Source organism: Podarcis erhardii, assembly GCF_964252035.2.
Source record: "Podarcis erhardii genome assembly, chromosome: 13".
In the NCBI taxonomy this organism is placed as follows: Eukaryota; Metazoa; Chordata; class Lepidosauria; order Squamata; family Lacertidae; genus Podarcis; species Podarcis erhardii.
Genome location: NC_138502.1, coordinates 3,742,148 through 3,769,499, shown reverse-complemented (window position 1 = coordinate 3,769,499; position 27,352 = coordinate 3,742,148). Strand labels below are relative to the sequence as shown.

Genomic DNA, 27,352 nt, shown 5'->3' with positions numbered 1-27,352 from the left:
ATAAAGCTACATCAGGTACAATATATGAAATTGATGAATCAGGAAATAGAATGGAAGATTAAACAGATGAGACAAAAGACATTTGAATCGGCTAACAAATCGGCTCCACAGTGCAAGGTTCGCCACCGCCACCAATCAGCTTGCTCACTTGTCAAAATTGATGTCCAGCATCCCGGGTTTCTCCGTGCTCAAAATGAGGAGAGGGGTGTCCAGGCGTTTTAGGCTGTCCTTGTCCAGGGTCTGGGTCCATTCATGGAAGGTCTTCCGCTCAATCTCGTCCATGGCCTGGATGAGCAGCTGGTAGGTCTGGAAGCTCTCTTCTCCGGTCCCAATGTGGGGGATGAAGTGGGCCTTGGTGAGACACTGCCAAGGAGGAGAGGAGAGGGCCCTGCTCAGGAGGCACGCAAGGCAGCTCCCGGGAGGCAACAGACACACCGCTGATTGCAAAGATGGCCAGCGAGGTGTGCAGGGTTAGGGACAGATTTGACTTTCTTGGGCTCACTGCAGATGGTGACAGCAGCCACGAAATTAAAAGACGCCTGCTTCTTGGGAGAAAAGCAATGACAAACCTAGACAGCATCTTAAAAAGTAGAGACATCACCTTCCCAAAAAAGGTCCGTATAGTTTTCCCAGTAGTGATGTATGGAAGTGAGAGCTGGACCATAAAGAAGGCTGATTGCCGAAGAATGGATGCTTTTGAATTCTGGTGCTGGAGGAGACTCTTGAGAGTCCCATGGACTGCAACAAGATCAAACCTCTCCATTCTGAAGGAAATCAGCCCTGAGTGCTCACTGGAAGGACAGATCCTGAAGCTGAGGCTCCAGTACTTTGGCCACCTCGTGAGAAGAGAAGACTCCCTGGAAAAGACCCTGATGTTGGGAAAGATGGAGGGCACAAGGAGAAGGGGATGACAGAGGACGAGATGGTTGGATAGTGTTCTCGAAGCAACCAGCATGAGTTTGACCAAAGTGCGGGAGGCAGTGGAAGACAGGAGTGCCTGGCGTGCTCTGGTCCAGGGGGTCACGAAGAGTCGGACACGACTAAACGACTAAACAACAAGAACAACAAACCTTCTTACACACTGAAGATGCAGGCCCAGGGATTTGCCCATCCACTCTTGAGCAGCAGTGGCTCTCCAACGTAAGAAGAACCCAGCTGAATCAGGCCGACATGCTAGTCCAGCATCCTGTTCTCATGGGGCCCCAAAATGTAGGAAACTGGAAAGCGGGACCAGAACACAACAGCACTCTCCCTACATGTAATCCCCAGAAACTGACTGGCATTCAGAGGTCTATCGCCTCCGACAGCAAAGACCGGACATAGTCACCCTGGCTAGTAGTCACCAATAGCCTTCTCCTCCATGAATTTGTCTAACCCCCTTTTAAAGCCATTCTAGCTCGTGGCCGTCGCTGCCTCCTGTGGCAGGGAGTTCCACAGTTTAACTGTGCACTATGCGAAGAAGCATCTGGGCACAGGGTCTTTTCCATCACCTGAGAGGCCGTCAGGGACTGATGCTCTGCCTCTCCTGTTCACTTAAAATGTTCCGGCAGATTCATGTTCTCCTAAGCACAGAAATACGGCAAGTTGACAACCACCATTTCCCATCATAGTAAAACGCAGCGTCCTGGTTCTCTACCTGTATTCAGGCTCCCCTTTTGCACTGGAAGAGTGTATGTGACTATGCCTAACTGGGAAAGGGGTAATATTAACTTAATTATCACAGCACACACCCTAGTCTTTGCAAGTCGGAAGGAAGGAATGCTAGCGGAGCAGCTGATGATTTTGAGGCTCACCTGCTTTTCACGCCCGCCCCCCCCCTTTCCTTCCTCCCCCAGGATCCACCCCCCAGTCTTGAGCTCAGCTAGAACATTAGTTCGCTACTTGGGTCAACGGTGGGCACAAACGAAATGGGAAAATAAAATCCTGGTTGCCCATTAAACTCTTTCTGGTGGGTGTACTAAAGAAAACAACATATGTCACCTAGAAAAATTGGGCCAATTATTAGTGCCAAAATAAAAAATATAAAAAGCTTTTAAGAAGCTTTTGTCATTAGCAAAGCTGAATCAGGCACCACTTGTTGGTTTCCCCAGCGTGATGGTCTCCCAGCCAACACTCAGGAAACCATGCCGTGGGCCTGGGTGTTAACGCCGATGGCCTTCAACAAGGACCCAGCAGAGAAGGGACAGCTTGGCCTGCTTCCAAACGGGACACTGACTGTGGAACAGCCACACTTTGTTCACTCAAAGGGCATTTGCACAGCACTGCGAACAAAAATCCCCCTCTTGCATTTCCCATGCTCAGTGCTAATAAAATCCAACTTATTTTTTTAAACTCAGCTGCACAATTTCCCCAGGTGTTGATGACCAACTGTGTTGTTATTCTGGCTGTATAGATTGCCGTAGCCATTTCCTTCTCTGTAGCCTCAGTTCTCTAGGAATCAACTCTATCACTTTAAGCCTTCCCTAATAGCATTAGCTTTATATCCATTTCTTTCTTTCTCCCCACTCCTAAAATGCAACAGAGCAGGGGTTAGCAGTGCGGCAAAGTGGCGAGTATTGAATGCTTTCACCGCATGCAACAGACCCCAAAGGATCACAGCACGGAGGGAAGTTTAAATCCATGCCCTACTGAGCTGTTCTCCAAAGTTACTTACTCCCCTGGCATAAATACGGTAACCGTAAGTGCCAACTCCTTAGGGCCCTGAGTGCCCGGGCACCCACAAATTTCAGTGCCAGGGCCAAGCATGCTGCATGGCACCCACAGCTCTGAGCAGCCACACTGGCACTCCTGGCAGGAACAAAACCTGTTGTGGAATAATGTGTCTTCTTCTCCCCATACTTCCTTGAAACAAGGGGACCCCAAGACTGCCCTCATCTCCTTATCCAAGGACAATGGCGCTCCTGTATCAAAGGCGGCCCATTCTCTGAGCTAGAACGTTCTGTCCAGACTTGGCAAGCCTCACCGCAAAAGCAGCAGCTGCGTTCCAGTCATGTGTGAACAGATCCCCTACCTGTCAGCAGCTGGGAAATCCCATGCTAAATAATACTGCAAGGGGAGCTGCGTGATCAGAAGGAATCAGATCCAAAACATATGTGCTGACGCACGTATCATTCTTCCCCCGGGACGCTGTCTACCAAAAGGCATGTTCCAAACCCCTCGTTTCTGAACTTTGCTTTTTCCTTTGAATGTACATAGCCAGGAAAGTATTCCCTGGGCGCAAGTGACTGGGTAAATTCCAGTAGCAGCAGGGGAGGTAAAAAAAAGTGCAGCACAGAGGAAGTTCAAGATCAGAACAGAAAAGGGTTATACGTGTTTTCTGGACAACCACAAGTGGACACAATGAGGCCGGTGGAAACCCATAATAGGGCCTTCTCAACAGCGGCCCTGCAGCAGCGAAACTTCATCCCTTCTGAGATTCAGCAGGCTTCCTCTGAACTTTCAGTAACACACTGAAACACTGCACAGAAGGTAAAGGTAAAGGGACCCCTGAACATTAGGTCCGGTCACAGACGACTCTGGGGTTGCGGCACTCATCTCGCTTTATTGGCAGAGGGAGCCGGCATACAGCTTCCAGGTCATGTGGCCAGCAGGACTAAGCCACTTCTGGCGAACCAGAGCAGTGCACAGAAATGCAGTTTACCTTCCCGCCGGAGCGGTACCTATTTATCTACTTGCACTTTAACGTGCTTTCGAACTGCTAGGTTGGCAGGAGCAGTGACCGAGCAACGGGAGCTCACTCCGTCACGGGGTTTCGAACCGCCGACCTTCTGATCAGCAAGCCCCAGGCTCTGTGGTTTAACCCACAGTGCCTCCCGCTTCCCACAGAATGGAAAGCCCCTTGATAATTTGGGTTATGGGCTTTCATGACAGTCCTGGAATTTTCAGGGCAGTTGGAGACTATGAATTCCTACTCCTGTGACTGTTTTCTAATTCTGAATTGTAAATTGTTGTAACCTGTCCTGGGATCTGCTGGTAATAAATTTAATAATAACAAGTCATAAATCAGGGCTGGCATATTGGGGTCTGGTGGAGTTCATTGTTATAGGTGTAGGCACAGTCATGAAAGGACATTTTGTATGCTTTATGTGGTATCCTGTACAGGTTTTTAAAATCCTATTTTATATATTGTAAACTGCTTTGTGATACCTTTTCTCAAAAAGTGGATCATGGGTTATATTCAACTGGTTTTTACTCAGAGCAGGCCCACTGAAATTAGTGGTCATGGCTAACTACGGACCATTCATTTCAGTGGGTCTACCCTGAGCAAAAGTTAGTTGTATGCAGCCCTGCAAGTCCAATCAATCAATCAATAATCAATCAATTCAAGAGCCTATCAAGGCCAGGGATTTCCTGCAAAATGGCAGGGGAAGGTGGGCTGAGTTCAGCTTCCAGACTGGCCCAGTTGCTTGAAGTATCTGCTTCCACACCGACAGTCCTGAGTTCTAATTCTGAAGCACCCAGTCAGGAGGGCTGGAAACTTACTTTGTGAAAAGAAGACTGCAAGAAACCCAAGCCTTTGTGGGGTGCAAATCAGGTTCTGAGTTGATGTGTCAAGTGACAACAGTGACGTAGCGTGGGTTGCCAGCTATGGGCCACGTGGAGGGTGGAGTGGGAGCAAGGGAAACGGACAGGGTAGGCGTGTGCATTCAACTGCCTAATGGCATCCACGTCACCCAGGAGATCGCAGCCCCAGTGGTGGCTTCACTTTTTCCTTGCTTGACCTCAGCAGGTTTCTAGACAGCCTTCTCCAGCCCGGAGCGCTCCAGATGTTTTGGACTACAACTTCCATCACACAACCTGTGCTGGCTGGGGCTGACAGGGGTTGTGGTCCAAAACATCTGGAGGGAAGCTGGCTGGGGAGAGTTGCTCTAGAACCGAGTGAAAGAGAAAGAGAGACAGAAATCAGTAAGGGCTCCCAAAGCAAACTCTGCTTCCCAGCCTTGCTAGACCTCCCATATTCTGCCGCCAGACTTATTGGTTATTCACCCGTCCCGCTGGGCTTCTTCCCTCCCACCCAGGCCACAAACGCCCCCACCCGTGTGCCTTTGTCTTCATGCCCAGTTGTCTGATGACCCCCATCTCAGCTTGCAACTTGGCCCGCAGCACTTGAGAAATCAGGCAATCCCAGTGGGAAGCCTTGAGCCCTGGCCGTCCGCAGGCTTCTTGCCACACAGCATAGCAAAACCGTTTGCATCCCACACACCCTGGGCCTGAGAAACGCTGAGAAAGAGGGGGGGGGGGAGAGAATATGAAAGTGCCTGTTTCCTCTGCCTGCCAAGAGCAGCGTTCAGGGACTAGCACACCTCGCCATTACACAACAAACATCAGAAGCAGGGCAGGGGAGCTCCGGGGTCCAGGCGTTTGCCAGCTAATATCAACATAAAGGGAAGGCTCCAGGCAGGGGAGAAGCCGGTTTTGGACAGGGAGGTTCAGAAGGGATCTGATCTACCGGCAGCTTTCCTTTACATCCTAACGCGGATTTTGGCAATTTCAATTTTCAAGTGTGCACAGAGCGAAGAGCCGTGTGGGGGGAGGTTTGATTGATGGTGGAAAAGCCGTTTTGTTTCTACCCAACGTATAATTAAACCTGTCAGATGGAACTCAGAGACGGAGGATGTTATAGAGGTAAATAGCTGAGAAATAGACAAAAAAAATTGATGAGGTTGCTTGATGAATAAAGAACAGCCGCCGCGACCATGCCAAGGGCCCGTTGTTTTGCTGACCTGCAGATAGCTGCCCCCGCCAAAAAATAATCTTAGAAGGGCTGGAGAGGAATACCTTCCCACCCTCTGCCCAAGCAAAACAAGACTAATGTGAAGGAGACGTGCATTGCTGTAGGACAGGACAGTCTCTAAATCACTGAGCATTGTTTCACTAGTGCAGGACAGAATACCAAGGTGGATATCCTGCGGATACCGTATGCCCTGCCTCCACCCAACAAAGCCAAGAGCCAGGATCAGGGGGAGGGCTAGCCTCTGCCAGGTCTGCACCTTGCCTGGTACCCTGGCCAGGGGAAAGGAGCGAAATGGTAGAGGAAAAGGAGCAAAGCTAACCTAACAGGAACAGGAGAATGATTCACAACCGCGGGAGCAAAAGCTGTGATTCCTGCACTCCAGGGCCCTGTGGGTCCCTTCCAAGCATGCAGTTCTATGTAAACAGTTCTGACCGAGGCGGAGCAGGAAAAGGAAGTGACCAGCATGTCTGATGCAATCCTGGTGGGCCTGGAGACAGCATGCTAATCCACTCCTGTCCTGCTGACTCCTGCTCACACGAAACAGAACAGGTTGCGTAGCACGCAAAGCCAAGTCCACTACCTGCTCCTCAGCAGCTGACGCCCGAGGCGGACGTTTCACTCTGCCTAATGGTGGGAACCAGCCCTGCCGGCCACTGTGGTCTATTGCAGTCCTTAGAGCAAGAGCCTTACATTCATGGGTTTCTCAATGCGCCGTCGCAGAGCGCGCATCCAGTGGACCAGGCCTGAGTAATGGCACATGTGTGGCGGCAGGAAAGGGGTCCGCTTGCTCAACTCCTTGTTGACCAGGGAGAGCTCTCTGTTGAACAGCATGAAGATGTCAACCGTCTTCTTGTCGAAGGTGCGCTTGATGGCCTGGGACAGAGAAAAGAGGCCTGGTGGGATGCCCTTCCCACAATGAGAAGCCACCGACCCTTGCCCCGCTGGAATGGACCACCTTCCGAGGTCCTCCTGAAACTCCCAAGCATTTCCTTGGCTCAGGCCTCCCTGAAGCTCTTGAGATGCTGGTCAAATTGGGAGCCAGCAGCCAACCGACCTAACCGCTGGCTCCTATTGTAACAGCACAGAAGGCTGAACTCTGTCCAAGGTGATACCTGCTCAAGCTCTACTTTCATGCCACAGAGATGTTCAAGCCCACTGTGAGCAAAGAGGCCCACACTCAGAGTTGCTTGTAAGAAGAGCCAGGATCAGACTAAAGGAGGCCCAACGAGTCCAGCAACCAGCGTTCACAGGGGGCAATGAGATGCCCCCAAGGGAAACCCACAAGCAGGAATTAGCTCAGTAGGCCTCTCCCCACTTGAGCTCCCCAACAACTGGTGTTCAGAGGTGTGCCAGCTCCCCCACTGGAGGCCGCCATGCCTAGTAGCCATTGATAGTCTTATCCCATTGATAGCTCGATGCTCCCTTCCTCCTTCCAGCTCCACAGAGCTCAGCCCTGCCTCAGATTCAGCCGGAGGGCCCGTCGCTAGCAGTACCTCTCGCGATGACAAGTGATGGAAGATGTCCTGGATCTCCACCCCACGCTCCACGTCCTTCACGGTCTCAAAAGCGGAGGTGATCAGGTTCTGGGTCATCACCTCCAGGTCCTTGATGCCAGCACGGAAGCTGATGCCCCCAGGGATTCACAGAGAGAAGGGAGAGGACGTTGGAAGGAGAAGGTAGAGTAGAAGAAGAGTTTGGATTTGATATCCAGCTTTATCACTACCCGAAGGAGTCTCAAAGTGGCTAACATTCTCCTTTCCCTTCCTCCCCCACAACAAACACTCTGTGAGGTGAGTGGGGCAGAGAGACTTCAGAGAAGTGTGACTGGCCCAAGGTCACCCAGCAGCTGCATGTGGAGGAGCGGAGAATCGAACCCGGTTCACCAGATTGCAAGACTACCGCTCTTAACCACTACACCACACTGGCTCTGAGTGTGCCCTGAGAGCGCAGTGCCCTGACTGGGAGCAGCAGGCTCTGCCTCAGGAGATGCTGTGCTTGCTTTCCCAGCATCCTCTGCTCCCTCCCTCTTTCTGTACACTGAATGAAGGACCCAAATGAAGACTTGTCTCCTGCCAGCCCTCCCAGCTCAAGGACAGCCAGGGGGATCTCTCACCGGTTGAAGTCCTCATGCCAAGAGGTGTTCTTCACATCCAGGATTCCCCCCTTCACATTGCGGAGCTGGCCGAGGTATTTGTTGAAGGTCTCCTCGATCTCCAGCAGGCTCCTGGTCATCTGGGGTCCACGCTGGCCAAAGAAGCAGGGCAGCGGGGTCTGCTTGCCGTCTTCCCAGCGCGCAAAGTGCTGCTGGCTCTCGCAGACCTATTGGGCAGACATAAAATCCCTAACCCTCACAGATATTTCTCTGCCCTCCAGGGGAAGGCTAAAGCCTGTGGAGATCCCCAGTCAGGCAACCTGGTGTTTTGGGCAGATCCCAAATCATATGGGCCTAGTGTTCCTCTTCAAAAGACCCAGCCCAGTTACCAAAGCCGCGCGCACCCACAGATCTTTCCAAATGGGGAAAGCAACAGGGGACACATCAGAGAAGGAATGAATTTCTGAGACCTGAACTTCTGCTGTGACATCCCACGTACCTCCAGGAGGTCCTTGCAACGCTGGACAAAGGCATCGACCTGGGCAAAGATGCTGGTCTGGTCCAGTACCCAGCCCTTCCCAGAAAGCCTGTGGGAGGAGACGCATAGTTAGGAGAACAGATGACTTTTGTCATGTTTAGGGGCAAGGGGTCCTTGTTCCCACCCAGCCTAAGGGGCTGCCCATACAAGTAGGGGGCATACAGGGGTCAGAAACAGGATGAGGGTGCATCCAGTGACCATATAGATCCGGGGGGGGGGGGAACACAAAAAGCAATGGAACCCTTTCCAAGACAGAGTCCAAGCATATTGGGAAAGAACACAGAAGCTGAAAGATAGCCAGCCAGTCACCCCCTGTTTGTCTTTCTCTCTCCCCCGCCCCTTCCCACCCACCCCCGCAGGCAAGAGGGTTCTGGAGAAATCATCTAATCAAAGAGCTCTGGGAACATATGAGATCCTCGCCCCAGGAGCACGGCTTGAGTGCCTAATCCAGGCCTGGCCGTGCCTGCCTTGCATCAGAGCTGCTCGCATGTTAAATGTCTTTATATCTTTTACGATATTGATCCAGCCCCACTAATTTGAATTTGAAGCAGACAAGTAACACTTAGACTTAATTGTCAAGGACCAGGCACCCACTTAAGCCTGACATCCCTAATCATAATGATAGATTATGTTGCATTATTTCTGAAGTACAGCCAGGAGAATCGGGGAACAGGAGAGACAGCCAGGGCCAGAACGGAAGCCAGAGAAGCCAGGGATCAGCTGACACGGGGATCCGGGTGAGGGGCAAGCAGGGGACCTTGCTAAGCCGCCCCGCACGGCTCTCCTCTCGCTGCAGCTCAAACAATATCCACCTGACAGACACGGAGCAGGCTGGTTCTCCACAGGTCCAGCCGACTGGCAGGGAAGCAGCCACTGAAGGACAGGCGAGAGCAGCCTAGGCAGCCTGTGTGGCTGCTTGGAGAACATGGGGGCCATTGCAGAAGGAAATAACAGACACAGTCAATAAGAGCATAAGAAGAGCCTGCTGGATCCAAAAAGTTCAGCATCCACACAGTGGCCAACCAGATGCAAGCAGGACAAGAGCTACTCTCCCCTCTCGCGGTTTCTAGCAACTGGCATTCAGAAGCATCACTGACAAAGAGCACAGCCGTTGTGACTAGGAGCCACCGAAAGCCCGCACCTCCATGAACTTGTTGAATCCTCTTTTAAAGGATTGGGGGCTATGACTGCCTCCTGCGGGATCAAATGGGGGTGGGGATACAGTGGTGCCTCGCAAGACGAAATTAATCCGTTCCGTGAGGCTCTTCGTATAGCGGTTTTTTCGTCTTGCGAAGCAAGCCCATTGACGGCTTAGCGGATTAGCGCTATTAGCGGTTTGGCGGCTTTTAGCGGATCAGCTGATAAGCAGCTTAGGGCTTAGGAAAAGGGGGGGGGGAAGGGGAAAAAACCCCACAGGAACTCGCAAGACATTTTCGTCTTGCGAAGCAAGCCCATAGGGAAATTCGTTTTGCAAAGCGCCTCCAAAACGGAAAACCCTTTCGTCTAGCAGGTTTTCCATCTTGCGAGGCGTTCGTCTTGCGGGGCACCACTGTAGTACAAAATTGTTTAAAGGAAGAGCTGAAAATGGCTTGGGAAGGGCTTGGTTTCCCTGTGGTGTGCACACACATTGCTTTTCTCCAACTGTCGTAGCCTCAGGTCAATTTTTTTGGCAACAGTACGTGAAACCTCCCAACCCACTGAACGCTGGTGTATGCGGGGGTGAGTGCAAGAAGCTGATCCCATTTGCAAACTGCTTTCAGCTCTGCCCCTTGTCAGGGGAAGCTGCCTTTTCCTGAGTCAGACCACTGGTTCATCTAGCTCAGAATCATCTACATAGCTCTCCTGGGTTTCGGACCTGGAGATGCCGGGGATTCAACCTAGGACCAAAGCAGGTGCTATAAGCCCTGGGACATGGGCCTTCCCTTTCTTTCGTGGCTCCTCAGCTCCATGCTGCGGAAAGGCAGGGGGACCCTGCCCAACCTTAGCTCTCCCCAGGCCTCCTGTCCCTAGAACGGACACAAGCCAATGCTAGGAGGTCATCTGACACAGCAGGAAGACCAACAGAGCCAGAGCATGGAGGAAATTGGCTGGGGGTATCTTTCAGGCAAGTAGGAGGGCAATGGGCCTCGAATGCAGCACGACTGAAAGTGGTCCATGAGGCACAGGACATCCGGGAGAGGAACTTGGCGGACTGAAACCTTCTGTCAGCAGGTTGCCAGTGGAGATTATTACATGGTGATTGATGATAACCAGGCATACATTTGGCTATCAAATTCACTCTAGAGATAAGAGTGAACAGGAGATTAACCTCTGGTGCTCTGAAAAAGCTGTGTTCTACGTCAAGAGACCAAGAAGCTGTCAGTTCCTGGGAACATGGACAGGGTTAAATGGCTTATGAGCAGAGGAATAAACATCTTGCGCAAAGCCACATAAAAGCCCTAATGGGCATAGGGTCTGCAAAACCCTCCCTTTCTCTAATTATATCTGAGATGGTTATAATTTATGACTGAGAGAGGGTTCTCTGTCTGCCGGTGGAAATTTACATCTGGTGGGCAAGCTACTTTCTGGGTTTAAAAAGTCAATCATTAAACCACTGAAGGCAGAAGAAAAAGCATGCACAAATTGTTTGAGCCAAGGAAGTTTTAAATAATCAAGGGAATGTTAAGAACTTTTATTTTATTTTTAATTCTCTGTTTTCAGAACCAAAGTGTTGCCTTGAAATCAAAAGTAACTTTGCCACTCCATGCCTCCTTTGTGGGAAAGCAATGTGTTTTGAAAAGAGAGAATGTTGTGAAGAATTTAAGGTGGAGATAGGAGATGTAATGAGACTAAATTGCTAGTAAGATAAAGGACATTCGGTCTTGCAAATACACCGTTGGACATTCCAGTGACCGGTGGCATCCTTCAGCAAATGTTCCAGGTCAGCAGCCTGACACGGGATATGGCAGCCCATCTGTTCCCAGGCCAACACCCACTGCCAGCCCAAGGCCTCTTACTTGTTGTGCATATGAGCAGCGTGCTGGTAGCTGTCCTTCCAAGAGGACATGCATGAGATGCAGCCATGGAGAGTCTGCCGGGTAGAGTTGATGTAGCCCTCAAAGAGCCGGTCCAGGGAGATGTCTTTGCAGCACATCTGGATAATTTTGTTGCTCATCTAGGGAGAAGTCAGGAGAGGCCACTTCAGCACCACCTCCAAGTTAATCCTTAGGACCACGAACATCTAACCTGTGGCTGGACTCCATCACTCATTGGCTCCAGTCCGCATGACCAATGGTCAGGAATGATAATTGTAGTCCAACAACAACAATTGGAAAGTCACAGATTAGCTACTACTGTTTTAAAGGTAAAGGGACCCCTGACCATTAGGCCCAGTCATGGCCGACTCTGGGGTTGTGGCGCTCATCTCGCTTTATTGGCTGACGGAGCTGGTGTGGCCAGCATGACTAAGCTGCTTCTGGTGAACCAGAGCAGCGCACAGAAATGCCGTTTACCTTCCCGCCGGAGCAGTACCTATTTATCTACTTGCACTGGCGTGCTTTCGAACTGCTAAGTTGGCAGGAGCAGGGACCGAGCAACAGGAGCTCACCCCGTTGCGGGGATTTGAACCACTGACCTTCTGATCAGCAAGCCCAAGAGGCTCTGTGGTTTAACTCACAGCACCACCCGCGTCCCTGCCACTGTTTTAGACAGACCTTAAAAAACAACTGATATTGCCCAATGTTCCCATATGGCAATTTCCCTCTCATATATGTTACCAAGCCTGCCCATGTCCTTTATCATGTGTTACACGCTAACTCGTGTGTCTACACATGATAACACAGAGATAGGATTTTTGAGATCTTTTATCCAGAGTAATTTGATTTTATTTAAAAGCATTTATATTTCAAATATCTCTTGAACATATAGGGCATATTTCAGGAAGTTGCACTGCACCCCAGGTAATTACCGTACTTCAGTTACTCGGGGAAGGTAATAAGCAGAGCCAGAGAACTGGGTTTGAAAGAAGAGATGTTCATCATTACCAACACCAGAATGGCATTAAGGAATAAAACTGAAGATAGGCTTATAGGCAAAATTGTACAAGGCTTAACCATCCTACTCTTGCCTGGACCAACAGCATATGCTTAGCTTGCTTCTAGGATAGAGACAGGCAGACAAGCAGCCTAAAGGGGAGAGCTTGGTTAGACATACCAGGGAAGCTCAGATGCAAAGGATTTGGGCCACACAAGAGCAAAAAGATAGTGAGGTTTGGGATATGGAGAAGAATGGAAGGAACAAAACTTTGATGACCACCAGTTCCAAGGTGAGGAGAAGGAGAGATGGCGAAGGGTTTTGGGTCAAGGCTGTGAAGCAGGTCAGAGCAGCTGGGCATAAATTCCTGTGTGGCTTAGCCTCCCTCAGAAGCCCAGACAGACTTTTGCTATCTATAAACATTTATGCTGTTATTTTATGCTAGATTTTACAGCTTGCTTTGGACGTTATTTGTACTAGTAAAACCTAGAATAGAATCATAGAATCCTAGAGTTGGAAGAGACCACAAGGGCCATCGAGTCCAACCCCCTGCCAAGCAGGAAACAACATCAAAGCACTCCTGACATATGGTTGTCAAGCCTCTGCTTAAAGACCTCCAAAGAAGGAGACTCCACCACACTCCTTGGCAGCAAATTCCACTGTCGAACAGCTCTTACTGTCAGGAAGTTCTTCCTAATGTTTAGGTGGAATCTTCTTTCTTGTAGTTTGGATCCATTGCTCCGTGTCCGCTTCTCTGGAGCAGCAAAAAACAACCTTTCTCCCTCCTCTATGTGACATCCTTTTATATATTTGAACATGGCTATCCTATCACCCCTTAACCTCCTCTTCTCCAGGCTAAAAAAACCTGTTTAGAAGGAAGGAAATGGTCTAGGTTCGAAGAGAGAAGTGCAGTCCTCACCTTTCTGAACAGGGCTGTGATTCTCTCTCGGGTGTTGTAGTACGGGGAGTTGACCCACACAATTCGGACGAGGCTGATGAGGTGAGGCAACTTTTCGGGGATGTTTTGGGGGCGAAGGGTGGATAGCTCCTGGAACGGTTCTTTCAGGATGGAGAGGAATCGGAGGTTTGACTGGGCCTGCTCTGATCCATCCTGCAAAGCAACCACAGAGCAATAAAGAAGGACTGAACACAGACACGGCTCAACCTCCTCCTGAACCCTTCCCATGAAGGAGAGGCAGACTGGAGGAAGGGCTTGGTGTGGAAGAAACTGAAACCCCCTTTCCTGTGACAATTCTCACCCTGCCCTACCCAACCTGCACCCACCTGGATCTGTTTGGCAAGCCGCTGGAAAGGGGTCACATAAGAAGACTTGGAAAAGGCCAGGATGGTTTCGATGTGCTTCACGCCCTGTTGGCAGAGCTGCTTGCTGATTTCGGAGAGGTCTGTACAGCGGTTCCTCCAGAACTCAATCTCTTCCAGCGGGCCTGAGCTCTCTCTGCTCTCCACAGCCTCTTGTGCCCTCAGAACCTCCTTGATCTGCCGGGTCCAGTGAATCATGGATGCTGGAACAACAGCAGCAATAGCAAATCAAAATCAAAAGAAAAGAAAATCAGATGAGATGAGTGCAAAATATGGTCTGAAGCTCAACATCAAAAAAACGAAGATCATGGCCACTGGTCCCATCACCTCCTGGCAAACAGAAGGGGAAGAAATGGAGGCAGTGAGAGATTTTACTTTCTTGGGCTCCATGATCACTGCAGATGGTGACAGCAGCCACGAAATTAAAAGACGCCTGCTTCTTGGGAGAAAAGCAATGACAAACCTAGATAGCATCTTAAAAAGTAGAGACCTGACCTTGCCAACAAAGGTCCATATAGTTAAAGCTATGGATTTCCCAGTAGTGATGTATGGAAGTGAAAGCTGGACCATAAAGAAGGCTGATCACCGAATAATTGATGCTTTTGAATTCTGGTGCTGGAGGAGCCTCTAGAGAGTCCCATGGACTGCAAGAAGATCAAACCTCTCCATTCTGAAGGAAATCAGCCCTGAGTGCTCACTGGAAGGACAGATCCTGAAGCTGAGGCTCCAATACTTTGGCCACCTCATGAGAAGAGAAGACTCCCTGGAAAAGACCCTGATGTTGGGAAAGATGGAGGGCGCAAGGAGAAGGGGACGACGGAGGACGAGATGGTGGGACAGTGTTCTCAAAGCTCCCAGCATGAGTTTGACCAAACTGCGGGAGGCAGTGGAAGACAGGAGTGCCTGGCGTGCTCTGGTCCAGGGGGTCACGAAGAGTTGGACATGACTAAACGATTAAACAACAACAACAACAAAATCAGATGGCCCCCAGGTCTGCCAAGCTTCAGGAATCAGCTCACATTGTAGGCTCTGGGGCCTTTCACCCCTGTATACATATATATATGCTTTGCCTCAGCACAAAAGGTCCTGACCAGTTTTCATAGTAGCAGCAGTTGCCTTGACCGGCCATGTGTGAGGACAGAGAGTGGAGCCTAACCCAAAGTTGCTCAGTGAATGTGTGGGGCAGCCACACATGCCTCACCTGACGCTCAGCACGGTTAAATCCACCAGACTGGTGAACTGACTGCTAACAGCTTAACATTAAGGCATGGTTTGAGTTGCCTATGGATCAATGCAGTACACAGTTGGAAAAGAGAGAAGATCACAGGTTAAGAGTCTCTGGACATGTGCATAAGAACTGGTGCTTCACCAACGCCTAAAACACTTTAATCGCTGCAGTGCTTGAGCAGGAGTGGAAATGTGGAGGGACCTCATGGAGTGTCTGCTAGAGAGAGAGAGAAGATCTGTCTCCACTCTGGAAAGCAGAAAAAGAATTCTGGGATATATCATGCTATGGCTTCACTGCACAGAGTCCCCTGGGTGGAGAATATACTCTTATACAAAGAGACAGGGTGAGTCACACAGAAATCAGGCATGTTCCTTGGGAGGGGGGTCGAGATCCCTCCAAGAGTACCTGATGCCATTTGTCTTCATTCTGTGTGAACGCACACTGTTTTGAGCCATGGAGGCGCTGTCGGGGCTTTGATGTTTTTCGAACTACGTCGCTCTCCTCCTGTACATCAGAAAGGAGAGGGAAACGCGGCAAATTCTTTGTCCCAGCCCTTCTGCCCACGAGGCTCTGACACTTGCCTAAATGCGCCGCCATCCCTGCTCTTTAATATGGGACTTTGGCTGCTGCGCCTGGGCTCGTGCAGAAATTACCTTCTACTTTGCGGTCTGTTGTCTGATAGATCCCAAATGCATCGTGTCCAAGTGCATTCTGGGGGAGAGCTAAGAGGAGGGGGCCCTGCAGGTCTGAATCATAAAAGGGGCTCCGCTGGCTGCGGAAAGAGGGGGGGGGGCAACACTTCCAGGTGCATGAGAACCCCCGGAAGAGGAAACTGCCGAAAGGAGCCGCAGGGCCTCAGTTGTGGGGAGAGTTTGTGGCACCTGAAGCTCACCAAGTTTGCTGCTTTCCCCCCCGCTCTTGGAATGGAAGAGGCTAATAGCTAGAGAGCAGCCATCTAGGAAGAGTTAGTATCGCAGCGTGGAAGCTGCAGTCTCTGTGCCAAATTACAGGGGTAAGACAATCACACAGCCCAGGGATTAGAATAGCCAAGTATCTCTAAGTGCTTGATAACAGCTGAGGTTTTAGTCACACAAGAGACGACCCCAAGGTAGCCAATTGGATGCTTAACCCAAGCATGCATTGCCATGCAAAATATCCAGCCATGGGAAGATTTTAATGCGCGCGGCGAACATTGCAGGCTGGGTGCTGCCAACCGCACAGGCCTCTCATTATGGGACAATCATGTGAATTTCAAATCCTCCATCTGTCTATGGCAGTGGGGGATTTCTACATAATGCTTTAAAACTTTGAAAAGGGGCACGCTCCACTTTTATGCTTTGGGGGAAAAAAATTCCTATACTCAAATTCGGAGATAAAACAAGGCACAAGATGAACGGGTCGTCTCCCTTTTGTGCTTTGCGTGTGTGTCTGTGTTTTAAAAGCTACAAAATCGAGGAGAGATAAGAACGTTCTGGAGTCTATTCCCCCCACATGCCCAAATGAGCTTGGGCCATACTGAAGTGCTGCGGCGTTCAATCCAAAAAACGGGTCAATTAATGCCTGTTGTTACTAAAAGGCCTTTTTATTTTCCTTTGTTGGAAAAAGCCAACGGTAATGGCAATTTATGCAACGCCACAAGCGAGGCAGAGCGAAGAAGGAGCCGCCTCTCCTGGACGCCAGAAGAAAGCCGAAGGCAGCAACAGCAAGGAAACGCAAGCAGCTGCACCTGTGTTGGGGCAGGAGAGGCCTGCAGGAGGCCATGTGTACATCCAGGCAGTGGGGAAAAGAAGCCAGGCCCAGATCCCTCGAGGGATGGTGCTCTTATGACAATATATCCCCAACCTGCTCCTTCCAGATGTTTTGGACTCCAGCTCCCATCAGCCACAGTCAGCTATGGCTGATGGGAATTGTAGTCCAGAACACCTGGAGGGGCAGGTAGGGGCAGGCTGCTGTCCAACACTAAAAATATACAGTGGTACCTCTGGATACGAATGGGATCCGTTCTGGAGCCTCATTCGCATCCTGAAGCGAACACAACCTGCGTCTGCGGATTGCGATTCACCGCTTCTGCGCATGTGCGTGACGTCATTTTGACCATCTGCGCATGTGCGAGTGGCAAAACCCAGAAGTAACGCGTTCTGTTACTTCCAGGTTGCCACGGAGTGCAACCCGAAAACGCTCAACCTGAAGCAACTTCAACCCGAGGTATGACTGTACATCTGTGGCATTTATTTTTATGCACACAAGAACATTTTGTGGGCCCACACCTTCAGAACAGGATGTCTGACATGTCCCTCATGCAGTACAGCGGCTGAGGGGGCAACCCAGGCCCAGCAGGCTCCCCCGGTGGGCTTCCTCTGCCATTTGCATACGGAAGAAAAGGACTGAACAACCCCTGGTGAGACACACCTTTGCCAGGCTCTGCTTTATTATTCCTAATAGAGACACACGCGCTGCATAATTCAGTCAACATCTTTTCCCCTTGTCCGTAGCGAGATGTTCAATTGAATTTGCGCAGGGCGGAACAAACGAGCCGCTGCGCCGGATCTGACTGGCGATTTCTCTCGCCGGCGCTTCAGCCTTTCTTTTCTTTTCTGCCTGCTGGGCAGTAACAGAACCAGCAGCCCCTGGGAGAGACAAAGGGGACGAGACGCAGCTGGGGCAATGGGATGGCGGGACGGGCCCAGAGAGACAAGCCGCACAAGATGGCGACGGGCCTGTCTCTTCAAACACAGGAGGCTGAGTTCAAAGCACAAAAGGAAGGTCCATATGGGGGTGCCATGTGCCCGCACCCCCAGAGATTTTTCTCCCTGCAACGCATGCCCCTGAGGTAATTTCTCCTTCAACTTGGCTCCAAAACCAGAAGTATTGGAGGAGAACAGCTGAGGGAGAAATCACCTCAGGCGACCACTGCGTCGGGAAAGCGGGGGGGGCAGTTGTGATGCCCCCCACCTGTCGTATGGCCACAAGTGGCAGCTCGGCCAGTGCCTTTTCCGCATTTAAGGCCTGCTCTGGTTCAGTTCTCAAGCCTCTCTTGGGCTCTGCAAGCCCCGGTTTCACTTCAAAGGGGAACTCTGGGAGGGTGGGGAAGAAAGTGCCCCCCCCAACCCAAGAATGTCACTCAAAATGCACTAAGAGAGGTTACAAGAAGTTCCTGAGCAAAGGGGTGGAGAGGAGAGAGAGAGAGAAATATATATATATATATATATATATATATATATATATATATATATGCAGGTTTTGGTGTCCTCGGGTGTCTTCCCGTGTAAAAGTTGGGGTGTCTAGGCGACGTTTCGACGAGGTCTCACTCGTCATCTTCAGGCTGGTGCTTTCGGCTTCTTGTTACTGGAACAGAGCTGGATCTCAGTGTTTGAGTTCCTATAAATACTGTAGAGGGGGTGTGGTGTATAGCCTCCAATGTTCTGGGCAGAGAGGAAGTTCCCAGGCTAGTGTGCCTTTTCTTCTTTTGTTCCTTAATTACTTGAGAGATATCTTGAGTGATTTCTTGAGTGATATCCTGAGTACCACTTAGGTGGGTCATTAGGTGTGGATTAGTTGTTAAAGTCTTTGTGTCTTGACCTCTTGAACTTTGTGAAGAGTTTTCCTGAGAAGATGGCTGTACTGTACTTTGTTGTGCTCTGGCTTGGCTTCGTGTATAGGGGCGAGCTGTGGTTTTGTGGCTTGTGTCAGCCAGGTCTGTGTAGGGATTGCAGGGGGGTGCAGCATCCGGAGGTGCCACCATGGATTGGCTACTGGATGGTGTCTGTAATTCATCTGTGGAGAGGGTCTGGGTTTGGGTCTGGTGTGGTTGATTGGTGTTGGCGTTCTGTGTGCCTCTGGATCTGGTGTCAGTTTTTGTGGGGAGGGCTAATTTCCAGATGTCTGGCAAGCGGGATGTGTCGTCACGCTTGTTCATGTTGTGAGGGTGTTTCTCTATCTCGATGGCTTCCATGATTATTCTCTTGTGGTGATGTTCCGTGTTAAAGAGCAATTTGGAATCTGCAAAATTAATTTCGTGTCCTGTTTCTTTCATGTGTTGGAAAAGAGAGGAAGTTTTTTCTTCTTTTTTGACGGCATTCTTGTGTTCTGCGATACGTGCATTTATTCGTCTGTTTGTTTGTCCAATGTACGTGGCTGGGCAGACTTTGCAGGGTATTTCATAGATCCCTTGGTTTTCCAACTGGATTTTATCCTTGGGGTTTCTGAGGATATTGGCTATTTTTTGGTTGGTGCAAAAAACACAAGAATGCCGCAGAACACAAGAATGCCGTCAAAAAAGAAGAAAAAACCACAAAACCACAGCTCGCCCCTATACACGAAGCCAAGCCAGAGCACAACAAAGTACAGTACAGCCATCTTCTCAGGAAAACTCTTCACAAAGTTCAAGAGGTCAAGACACAAAGACTTTAACAACTAATCCACACCTAATGACCCACCTAAGTGGTACTCAGGATATCACTCAAGAAATCACTCAAGATATCTCTCAAGTAATTAAGGAACAAAAGAAGAAAAGGCACACTAGCCTGGGAACTTCCTCTCTGCCCAGAACATTGGAGGCTATACACCACACCCCCTCTACAGTATTTATAGGAACTCAAACACTGAGATCCAGCTCTGTTCCAGTAACAAGAAGCCGAAAGCACCAGCCTGAAGATGACGAGTGAGACCTCGTCGAAACGTCGCCTAGACACCCCAACTTTTACACGGGAAGACACCCGAGGACACCAAAACCTGCATTCCTGTACCCGTGAAAATCTACGAAAGCATATATATATATATATATATATATATATATATATATATATATATATATATTGGGTTTTTCTCTCCTCTCTGCCCTGAGGCAGATGAATAGGCTGGAGCAGGCAGGTTGTGCCCTTTCCCTTAAGGCGCAGAGAGGGACCCTGGCAAGATAAGGAAAACAAAGGACAGAACAGGCATCTCAAAGCATCCGTACCCTGAAGGCTCAGGATGGGTAATGTGCCCATTAAAAACAGCAGTAAAATAAAACCAAGTACTGTGCATTTTTAACACCCAGAATAGCAAAGGTGTCCCTTGCTGCTTTCCAGGGTGTGCTCTGGCAAAAAAACATCCAGGGATGCCTCCCCTTGTGTACCTTTCGAGTGCTGGGATAAAGAAAATAGGTGCTCTGGGCTGAGCAGCAGGGACAAATGGAGGGCATAAACCATTTGTATTTCGGAGAGCAGCCCTTTGAAATATGCAGGATGCCAACTGGGGCAGGTTCAGTGGCCAGACCTGAGATGAAGAGATCCCATGAAGGAATGAGCTGTGTCACAGCTAGCTGCCTTACATTGAGTCCAACCATCAGTCCACCTTGCTCAACGTTGCCACTTCCGCCAAAAAGCACAAGCTCCATTCTGCTCATCACGAAACATGACAGCTAAGGGTTGACGATATTTGCTCTTCCACACTTACTGTGATATTATTATTATTTAGAGGTCCATGTGCGCAGATTCAGAAATTGCCCATAATGGGGTAAGAAAAGGTAAAGGACCTCTGGACGGTTAAGTCCAGTCAAAGGCGACTATGGGGTTTCAGGCCGACGGAGACGGTGTTTGTCCACAGACAGCTTTCTGGGTCATGTGGCCAGCATGACTAAATGCTTCTGGCGCAACGAAACACTGTGGCGGAAACCAGAGTGCACGGAAATACCATTTACCTTCCTGCCGCAGTGGTACCTATTTATCTACTTGTACTGGTGTGCTTTCAAACTGCTAGGTTGGCAGGAGCTGGGACGGAGCAACGGGAGCTCACACCATTGTGCAGATTTGAACCGCCAATCTTCTGATCGGCAAGCCCAAGAGGCTCAGTGGTTTAGACCACAGTGCCACCTGCGGAAATGTTAGTGGAGGGTGGTGTTGTCCTTGAAGGGAGGAGCCAGTAAACGGAAAGATTCAATCGAGGACAGCCCACTGGTGTGGATAAGAAACCGCAGCACAGCTACGGAAAGTGAAAGACTTCAACTGCGTGCATGTGGACACAGAACAAATCAGATCTCGGAGCCTGTTTGTGAGATATCATCCCTGTCTAAGGTAAAGGTAAAGGGGCTCCTGACCATTAGGTCCAGTCGTGGCCGACTCTGGGGTTGCGGCGCTCATCTCGCTTTATTGGCCCAGGGAGCCGGCGTACAGCTTCCGGGTCATGTGGCCAGCATGACTAAGCCGCTTCTGGCGCACCAGAGCAGCGCACGGAAACGCCGTTTACCTTCCCGCCGGAGCAGTACCTATTTATCTACTTGCACTTTGACGTGCTTTCGAACTGCTAGGTTGGCAGGAGCAGGGACCGAGCAACAGGAGCTCACCCTGCTACGGGGATTTGAACCGCCAACCTTCTGATTGGCAAGCCCTAGGCTCTGTGGTTTAACCCACAGCGCCACCCGCGTCCAATCAACCCTGTCTGGAAGCACCCGTAGTGGTGAAAGCAGTGGGCTCCACGTACCTCGAGAACAAAACCACACACGGTTCTGATTTGAGATGAAGGGCCAAAGTTCCTCTCCCTCCCACCCCACATTCTTATTCTCGAGATTTTTGGTGTGTGCACATTTCCCCTCAGCGTCACCACCACCAGCCCTCTTCCCCCAAAATAATAACAAAAGCAGGATTTTTAATAGATCCGAGGAGAAAAGGTGCTGGAGAGAAGGGCGAAGAATGATTCACCCCCACTAGCATCTTATACATCAGCCGCCCGCCTGTCACAAGGCAGCCTTCGGGGGGGGGAGGAAGGGGGGCGGTGCTGGGAGGAGGGAAACTGGTATGACACATAATACATGAGGTTTATAAAATTGTGCATGATGTGCAAAAAGTGAGGAAAAGTGGAACTTTCGTAGGGTCACCCTATGAAACAGGATCAGCGGAAGATTCAGAAAAGATGAAATAAAAGTTCTTATTCCCACGGGGCATTATTTACTTCTGGAACTCACTGCCACAAGATTTCCTGCTTCAGCCGGTGGGTAGATGCTCTTTGAGGTGCCTTATGAATGCTTATGACTCAGTAAGGTGCAGGGTTGTCTGTTGGCTTTGATGGCTTTAAAAGGAAGATGGGGGGGGGGATACCGTGCAGAAGGAGAAAGCTACCAATGGCTACCCTTCAAGATGGCCGTGCAGCAGCCTCCAGGATCGAAAGCTGGTTGCTGATGGTGACAAGAGGAGAGTGCATGGTTGCTGCACTCTGGTCCCGCTTTCTGGCTTTCCGTAGGCACTGGGCCTTTGGATCTGGTGCAGCTGCTGTGCTTTTCTGAGGTTATTATGGGTGGTCTGTTGACAGCTGTAAGTTGTTGGAAGCTAAAAAGGGGGGGGGAGCTTTGGCCTTCCAGGTCTTGGGGGTACCCTGAAGGGATCTGGTTGGCCACTGTGAGAATAGGATGCTGGACAAAGTGGAGTCCACTTGCTGCGAAAAAGAATTATAACATAAACCACAAGATCCCCCATGGTGAGTTTATGAATTGGTTGGCCAGTCTGCTTAAATTCCAGCTCCCTTGAGCAGCCATAGGCAAACTCGGTCCTCCAGATGTTTTGGGACTACAACTCCCATGATCCCCAGCTAACAGGACCAGTGGTCAGGGAAGATGGGAATTGTAGTCCGAAAACATCTGGAGGGCTGAGTTTGCCTATGCCTGCTCTTGAGAGTTCCTCATTCTCTCCCCAAATTATCAGCACTTGCTCCTCAATGGATTGCTCCACCATTCCAGAGAACGGAATATTATTTGTTATCTTTGTTGTGTTGTTGTTGTTGTTGTTTAGTCATTTAGTCGTGTCCGACTCTTCGTGAGCCCCTGGACCAGAGCACGCCAGGCCCTCCTGTCTTCCACTGCCTTCCGCAGTTTGGTCAAACTCATGCTGGTAGCTTCGAGAACACTGTCCCACCATCTCGTCCTCCGTCATCCCCTTCTCCTTGTGCCCTCCATCTTTCCCAACATCAGGGTCTTTTCCAGGGAGTCTTCTCTTCTCATGAGGTGGCCAGAGTCTTGGAGCCACAGCTTCAGGGTCTGTCCTTCCACTCAGGGCTGATTTCCTTCAGAATGGAGAGGTTTGATCTTCTTGCAGTCCATGGGACTCTCAAGAGTCTCCTCCAGCACCAGAATTCAAAAGCATCTATTCTTGGGCAAACAGCCTTCTTTATGGTCCAGCTGTCACTTCCATACATCACTACTGGGAAAACCAGAGCTTTAACTATACGGACCTTTGTTGGCAAGGTGATGTCTCTGCTTTTTAAGATGCTGTCTAGGTTTGTCATTGCTTTCCTCCCAAGAAGCAGGCGTCTTTTAATTTCATAACCTCAAGGGGAATTGCTGAAGCACACAGGTGTTACTGCATCTCCCGGATTACAGTGTCTCCTTTGCACCTACCAAACCCACAGGGAGGAAGCACTGTGGTGGCCTGTGCTGGGCATGGAGTCGAGGAAAGGTTTATGTCTGTTTGAATAGATCAAGCCTCTAGCTCTCATGGGCACAAGGGCAGGAAATGCTTCGCGCTCACTTCAAATCCTACCACATGGACTCCAAAACAGACCTCTAGAAGGCTGGTCCTTGGACAGATGAAAGTCTACTCAACAAATCGAAGGATCCAAGCAGCGCTTGAAGGAAATTTCTGGGCCCTGCAGCCATTCTCTTCTCTTCCTGACACATGGCAGCCTGTCTGCTCCCAGGCCTCTTAATCATTCTCTCTCTCCCAGCCTGCACATCTCCCCCAGATCTTGCCAGCGTAGATGGAAAAATGAATGCTCTAATAAGGAATGCTCTAAAAAATGCAGAAAAGTGTGCGTTTGTGTGTGGGTCATCCCGGTGCCATTGTTTTCTCCATTTGCACATTGTGTTCTGTGCGTGGTGCAGAATTTAGATGGGAGGTGGGATGGGGGAGAGGAGAGGAGAGGAGCAATTTCACCAAGGAGGCAACCCGTGAAGGTAGGATGGAGGGCTAGGGAGAGGCCTAACACGCCCCTGACTTCCATTTCCTGACAGAAAACGCCTGCAGCAGAACTAATAACCCCACAAAGGGGCCCTGCAGACGTTCACAGCCTGACAAACCCGTTTTCTGTGATTGGGAATGATGGATGCAGCTCATATGCTGCGAGGGGTTAATTCACTTACAGTCCAAGCACTGCTGCTCGGCTGGCAAGCCTCTCGGTCAAGCTTCATCCTCCCCATCAGCTGTCTTCCTCTCCTGCTGATCCTGTTACCACCACTCCCCCCACACACACCTCCAGGGCCCAAGTCCCCAGAGATCCGCCACTCACTCTCCAGCCGCTGAACCAGGGCTTTGTCCTTCAAGGCCATCTCCGTCTTGATGGTCAGGGACTCGATTGGGATGTAGAGGATGGTGCGGCCCCTCATTTTGGAGCGAGTGTCTAGAGAGGGACAAAGATGGAGAAAGAGTGACAAAGCAGAAAGGCACCGGTCTGGCAAATTGCTGTTTGTGGGGGGTCTTGGAGGGAGGGAGGGGAGGGGAGGGGAGGGGAGGGGAGGGGGGGAGGAAGGAAGGAAGGAAGGAAGGAAGGAAGGAAGGAAGGAAGGAAGGAAGGAAGGAAGGAAGGGGTCTCTCATAAGACACAAAACAGGAAACATGGTTTATGGTTCCTCAGCAGGGCGCCAACAGTCATCGCATTTGACATACAGTGGTACCTTGGGTTAAGAACTTAATTCGTTCCAGAGGTCTGTTCTTAACCTAAAACTGTTCTTAACCTGAAGCACCACTTTAGCTAATGGGGCCTCCTGCTGCCACTGCGCCGCCGCTGCACGATTTCTGTTCTTATCCTGAAGCAAAGTTCTTAACCTGAAGCACTATTTCTGGGTTAGCGGAGTCTGTAACCTGAAGCAGATGTAACGTGAAGCGTATGTAACCCAAGGTACCACTGTACCTGCTACCGCACAGCCCTCTCCCTTGACCCAATGTCCCAAGCTGTGTGGGAAAGCCAAACCTCATGGGAGTAATTTATGCAGGTGGCACGTTTAAGCAAATGCGCTCAGCTTCCCTAATGCCTTCCATAATAAGAAGAAATGCAGGGATACATTCCGACATGCACAAGTTTGAGGGTGACCGGGGGAAAGACCAAGGCACCAAGAAACTCTGTGAATACAAAGACACTACCAGGCATGGCCAAACTTGGCCCTCCAGCTGTTTTGGGACTACAATTCCCATCATCCCTGACCACTGATCATGTTAGCTAGGGGTGATAGGAGTTGTAGTCCTAAAACATCTGGAGGGCCAAGTTTGGCCATGCCTGCACTAAGCATACTGGCAATCTGATGGGTAAACCTGGGCAAAAGGCTGGTTGTTTTCTGTTGGTCAGGTAGCCACCCAGTAACCCAGGAATGGCCCAAGACATTTTGACACCTGAGGCGAGCCACAAAATGGTGTCCCACCCCACCCTGGGCAGGGATGAAATGGTGAGTGGAGATCTACATCAAGATCAAGGGGGGAATAATGATCTATGTGGGTAGGAGGGGCCCAGTAGCACCTCCTATTCACCAAGAGATGGGTGTAGAGGTGGCATGGAGGGGGGAGCTACTGAGGAGACAGCAGAACCGGCCTCCAAGCAGCGCACCACAGTCGTCGCTGCCAGCAATGCATTTCTTGGAGAATAGGATGGCCTTCTATAACCACTAGCGGTGGTGCTGTGATGTCAGAGCAACATTCCACCTGCTCAAAGGAAAGGTGTCAGCAATAGAATATTGAGAAAGGGTGCAACTTCTGGGGGAAACCTCCTCTCATGGCCTAAGAACAGGATGGGTAATGAAATATCAGCAGGAAGAGCTCTGAGGCTGAGAAACTGTGGGCCAGGCAGCCATGATGATGTGCATTAGGGAGTGTGAGGTGTACTGAATTTTGCAGATTGACTGAACTATCATATAATTTTAGAGTTGGAAGGCACCCAGTGGTCATCTAGTCCAATCAGTGGCGTAGCGTGGGGGGTGCAGGGGGTGCCAGCCGCACCGGGTGCAACATTGGGGGGGGGCGCACTCGCAGCTCTCTGCCCCTACCTGGCTCACTCACTCTCTCTCACTGCAGTGCTGGCTGTGCAAATCCGATCCGAGCTGCCGGGTTGCCGCCCACTGTGGAGGGGGAGGGTGCCAGGCGTGCGGTGCGGTGCGGAGCGGAGAGAGAGCGAGGGAGGGACTATCTGGGGGAGGGACAGTGCAGCGGCTGCCCAGCGCAGCGCTCAGCGCGGGAGAGAACCACACGAGACCAGACCAGGCAGCAACAAGAAGAAGCTGGCAGCGGCAGCAGGTTAGGGGCGCAAATTACTTGCCTTGCCCCGGGTTAGGGGGCGCAAATTACTTGCCTTGCCCCGGGTGCTGACAACCCACGCTACGCCACTGAGTCCAATGCAGGAATCACAGCTAAAGATCCCTGACAGCTGGCCATCCAACCTCTGTTTAAAAACCTCCAATGAACACCCTCCGGGGTAGACCATCCCACTGTTGAACGGCAATCACCACCATGCTCAGTTGGAATCTCCTTTTTTGATCTGGCAAATCTTTAGAGGGAGGTCTTAGTTAGAACTCAGTAAAATGGCAAGCCCAGCCCTACATAAAAGTCAGATCCAGGAAGGGAGGAGAGCAGGGAGGGGAGTCCTACCTGTGAGAGAGGTCATAAAGTGGTAAATTTCTGAGAAAAACTCGTTCTTTATGCTTTCGGGCCAGGTTGACTTGCGAAAGAGCTGGGGGAGATACACGGCGTTGAGATTGCGGATCAAGGAATCTATGTAGGGCTTCCGGACAGTGCCAAACTGGACGACCTCGTGGAAGTTCTCTTCTGTAATCTCTGCGTTCTCTTGGCGGATGAAGTAAGTGAGCTGCTTCTGCTCCTGCGGGGACAATGCTGAGTTAGAGATGGAAGGGTCATCAGCAGAAACGTATCTTAGTGAGCTCCAGCTCTGGGAACCGAGCTTCTAAACTGCCCTGAGTCTAGTCTACACATATTTTCAGTGCCCAGGACTGGACCACTGGGGCTGATTGATGCCAGAGTGTCTGCTACAGCCCCATAACTGCCACATCCGTCCACAGCACAGGTGCCTGCCGCAGAGACTTGTTCCAGAGTGCAGGCAAAATGCCTCCAGAGAATAAATTGGGAGTAGGCAGAGGTTGAGTGGCAGGTTGTCACAAACAAACATGCAACCTTTTGCTTTTAATTAAGAACTGGATTCCCCACTGCTTTTGGGAAACATGAGCCTGGGAATCTGGGGTAATTTAATCTGAGATACAGAACAGCAAAGAGACTAACCTTCAGAAGAAGAAAGACTGAAACAAAGGTAGCCACCTTATGCCCTATGCAGGCAAACACCCTGTCGGCAAGGGATTAAAAAACTCCTGATAAAATCTGGCCAGTTGGAAACCTACTAATGAAGTATCAAAGGCTGGAAAGGTCCCACTTATTTAGAGGACCAGGGAAATTCAGGATCAGTGGCTATTGA

General features: G+C 50.4%; 1 protein-coding gene across 1 annotated transcript in view; it reads right to left on the bottom strand.

The window, feature by feature from the left end:
* Positions 1–27,352, bottom strand: part of DNAH2 (dynein axonemal heavy chain 2) — a 141,691-nt gene that overhangs the window by 94,183 nt on the left and 20,156 nt on the right. The window contains exons 5-14 of the mRNA XM_081835573.1: positions 26,518–26,746; positions 24,176–24,286; positions 13,660–13,898; positions 13,295–13,486; positions 11,361–11,518; positions 8,326–8,413; positions 7,848–8,053; positions 7,228–7,357; positions 6,425–6,607; positions 149–363 (exon numbers count right to left, since the gene is read on the bottom strand). Coding sequence (XP_081691699.1) covers positions 149–363; positions 6,425–6,607; positions 7,228–7,357; positions 7,848–8,053; positions 8,326–8,413; positions 11,361–11,518; positions 13,295–13,486; positions 13,660–13,898; positions 24,176–24,286; positions 26,518–26,746 — 1,751 coding nt within the window. The remainder of the gene's footprint in view (positions 1–148; positions 364–6,424; positions 6,608–7,227; positions 7,358–7,847; positions 8,054–8,325; positions 8,414–11,360; positions 11,519–13,294; positions 13,487–13,659; positions 13,899–24,175; positions 24,287–26,517; positions 26,747–27,352) is intronic.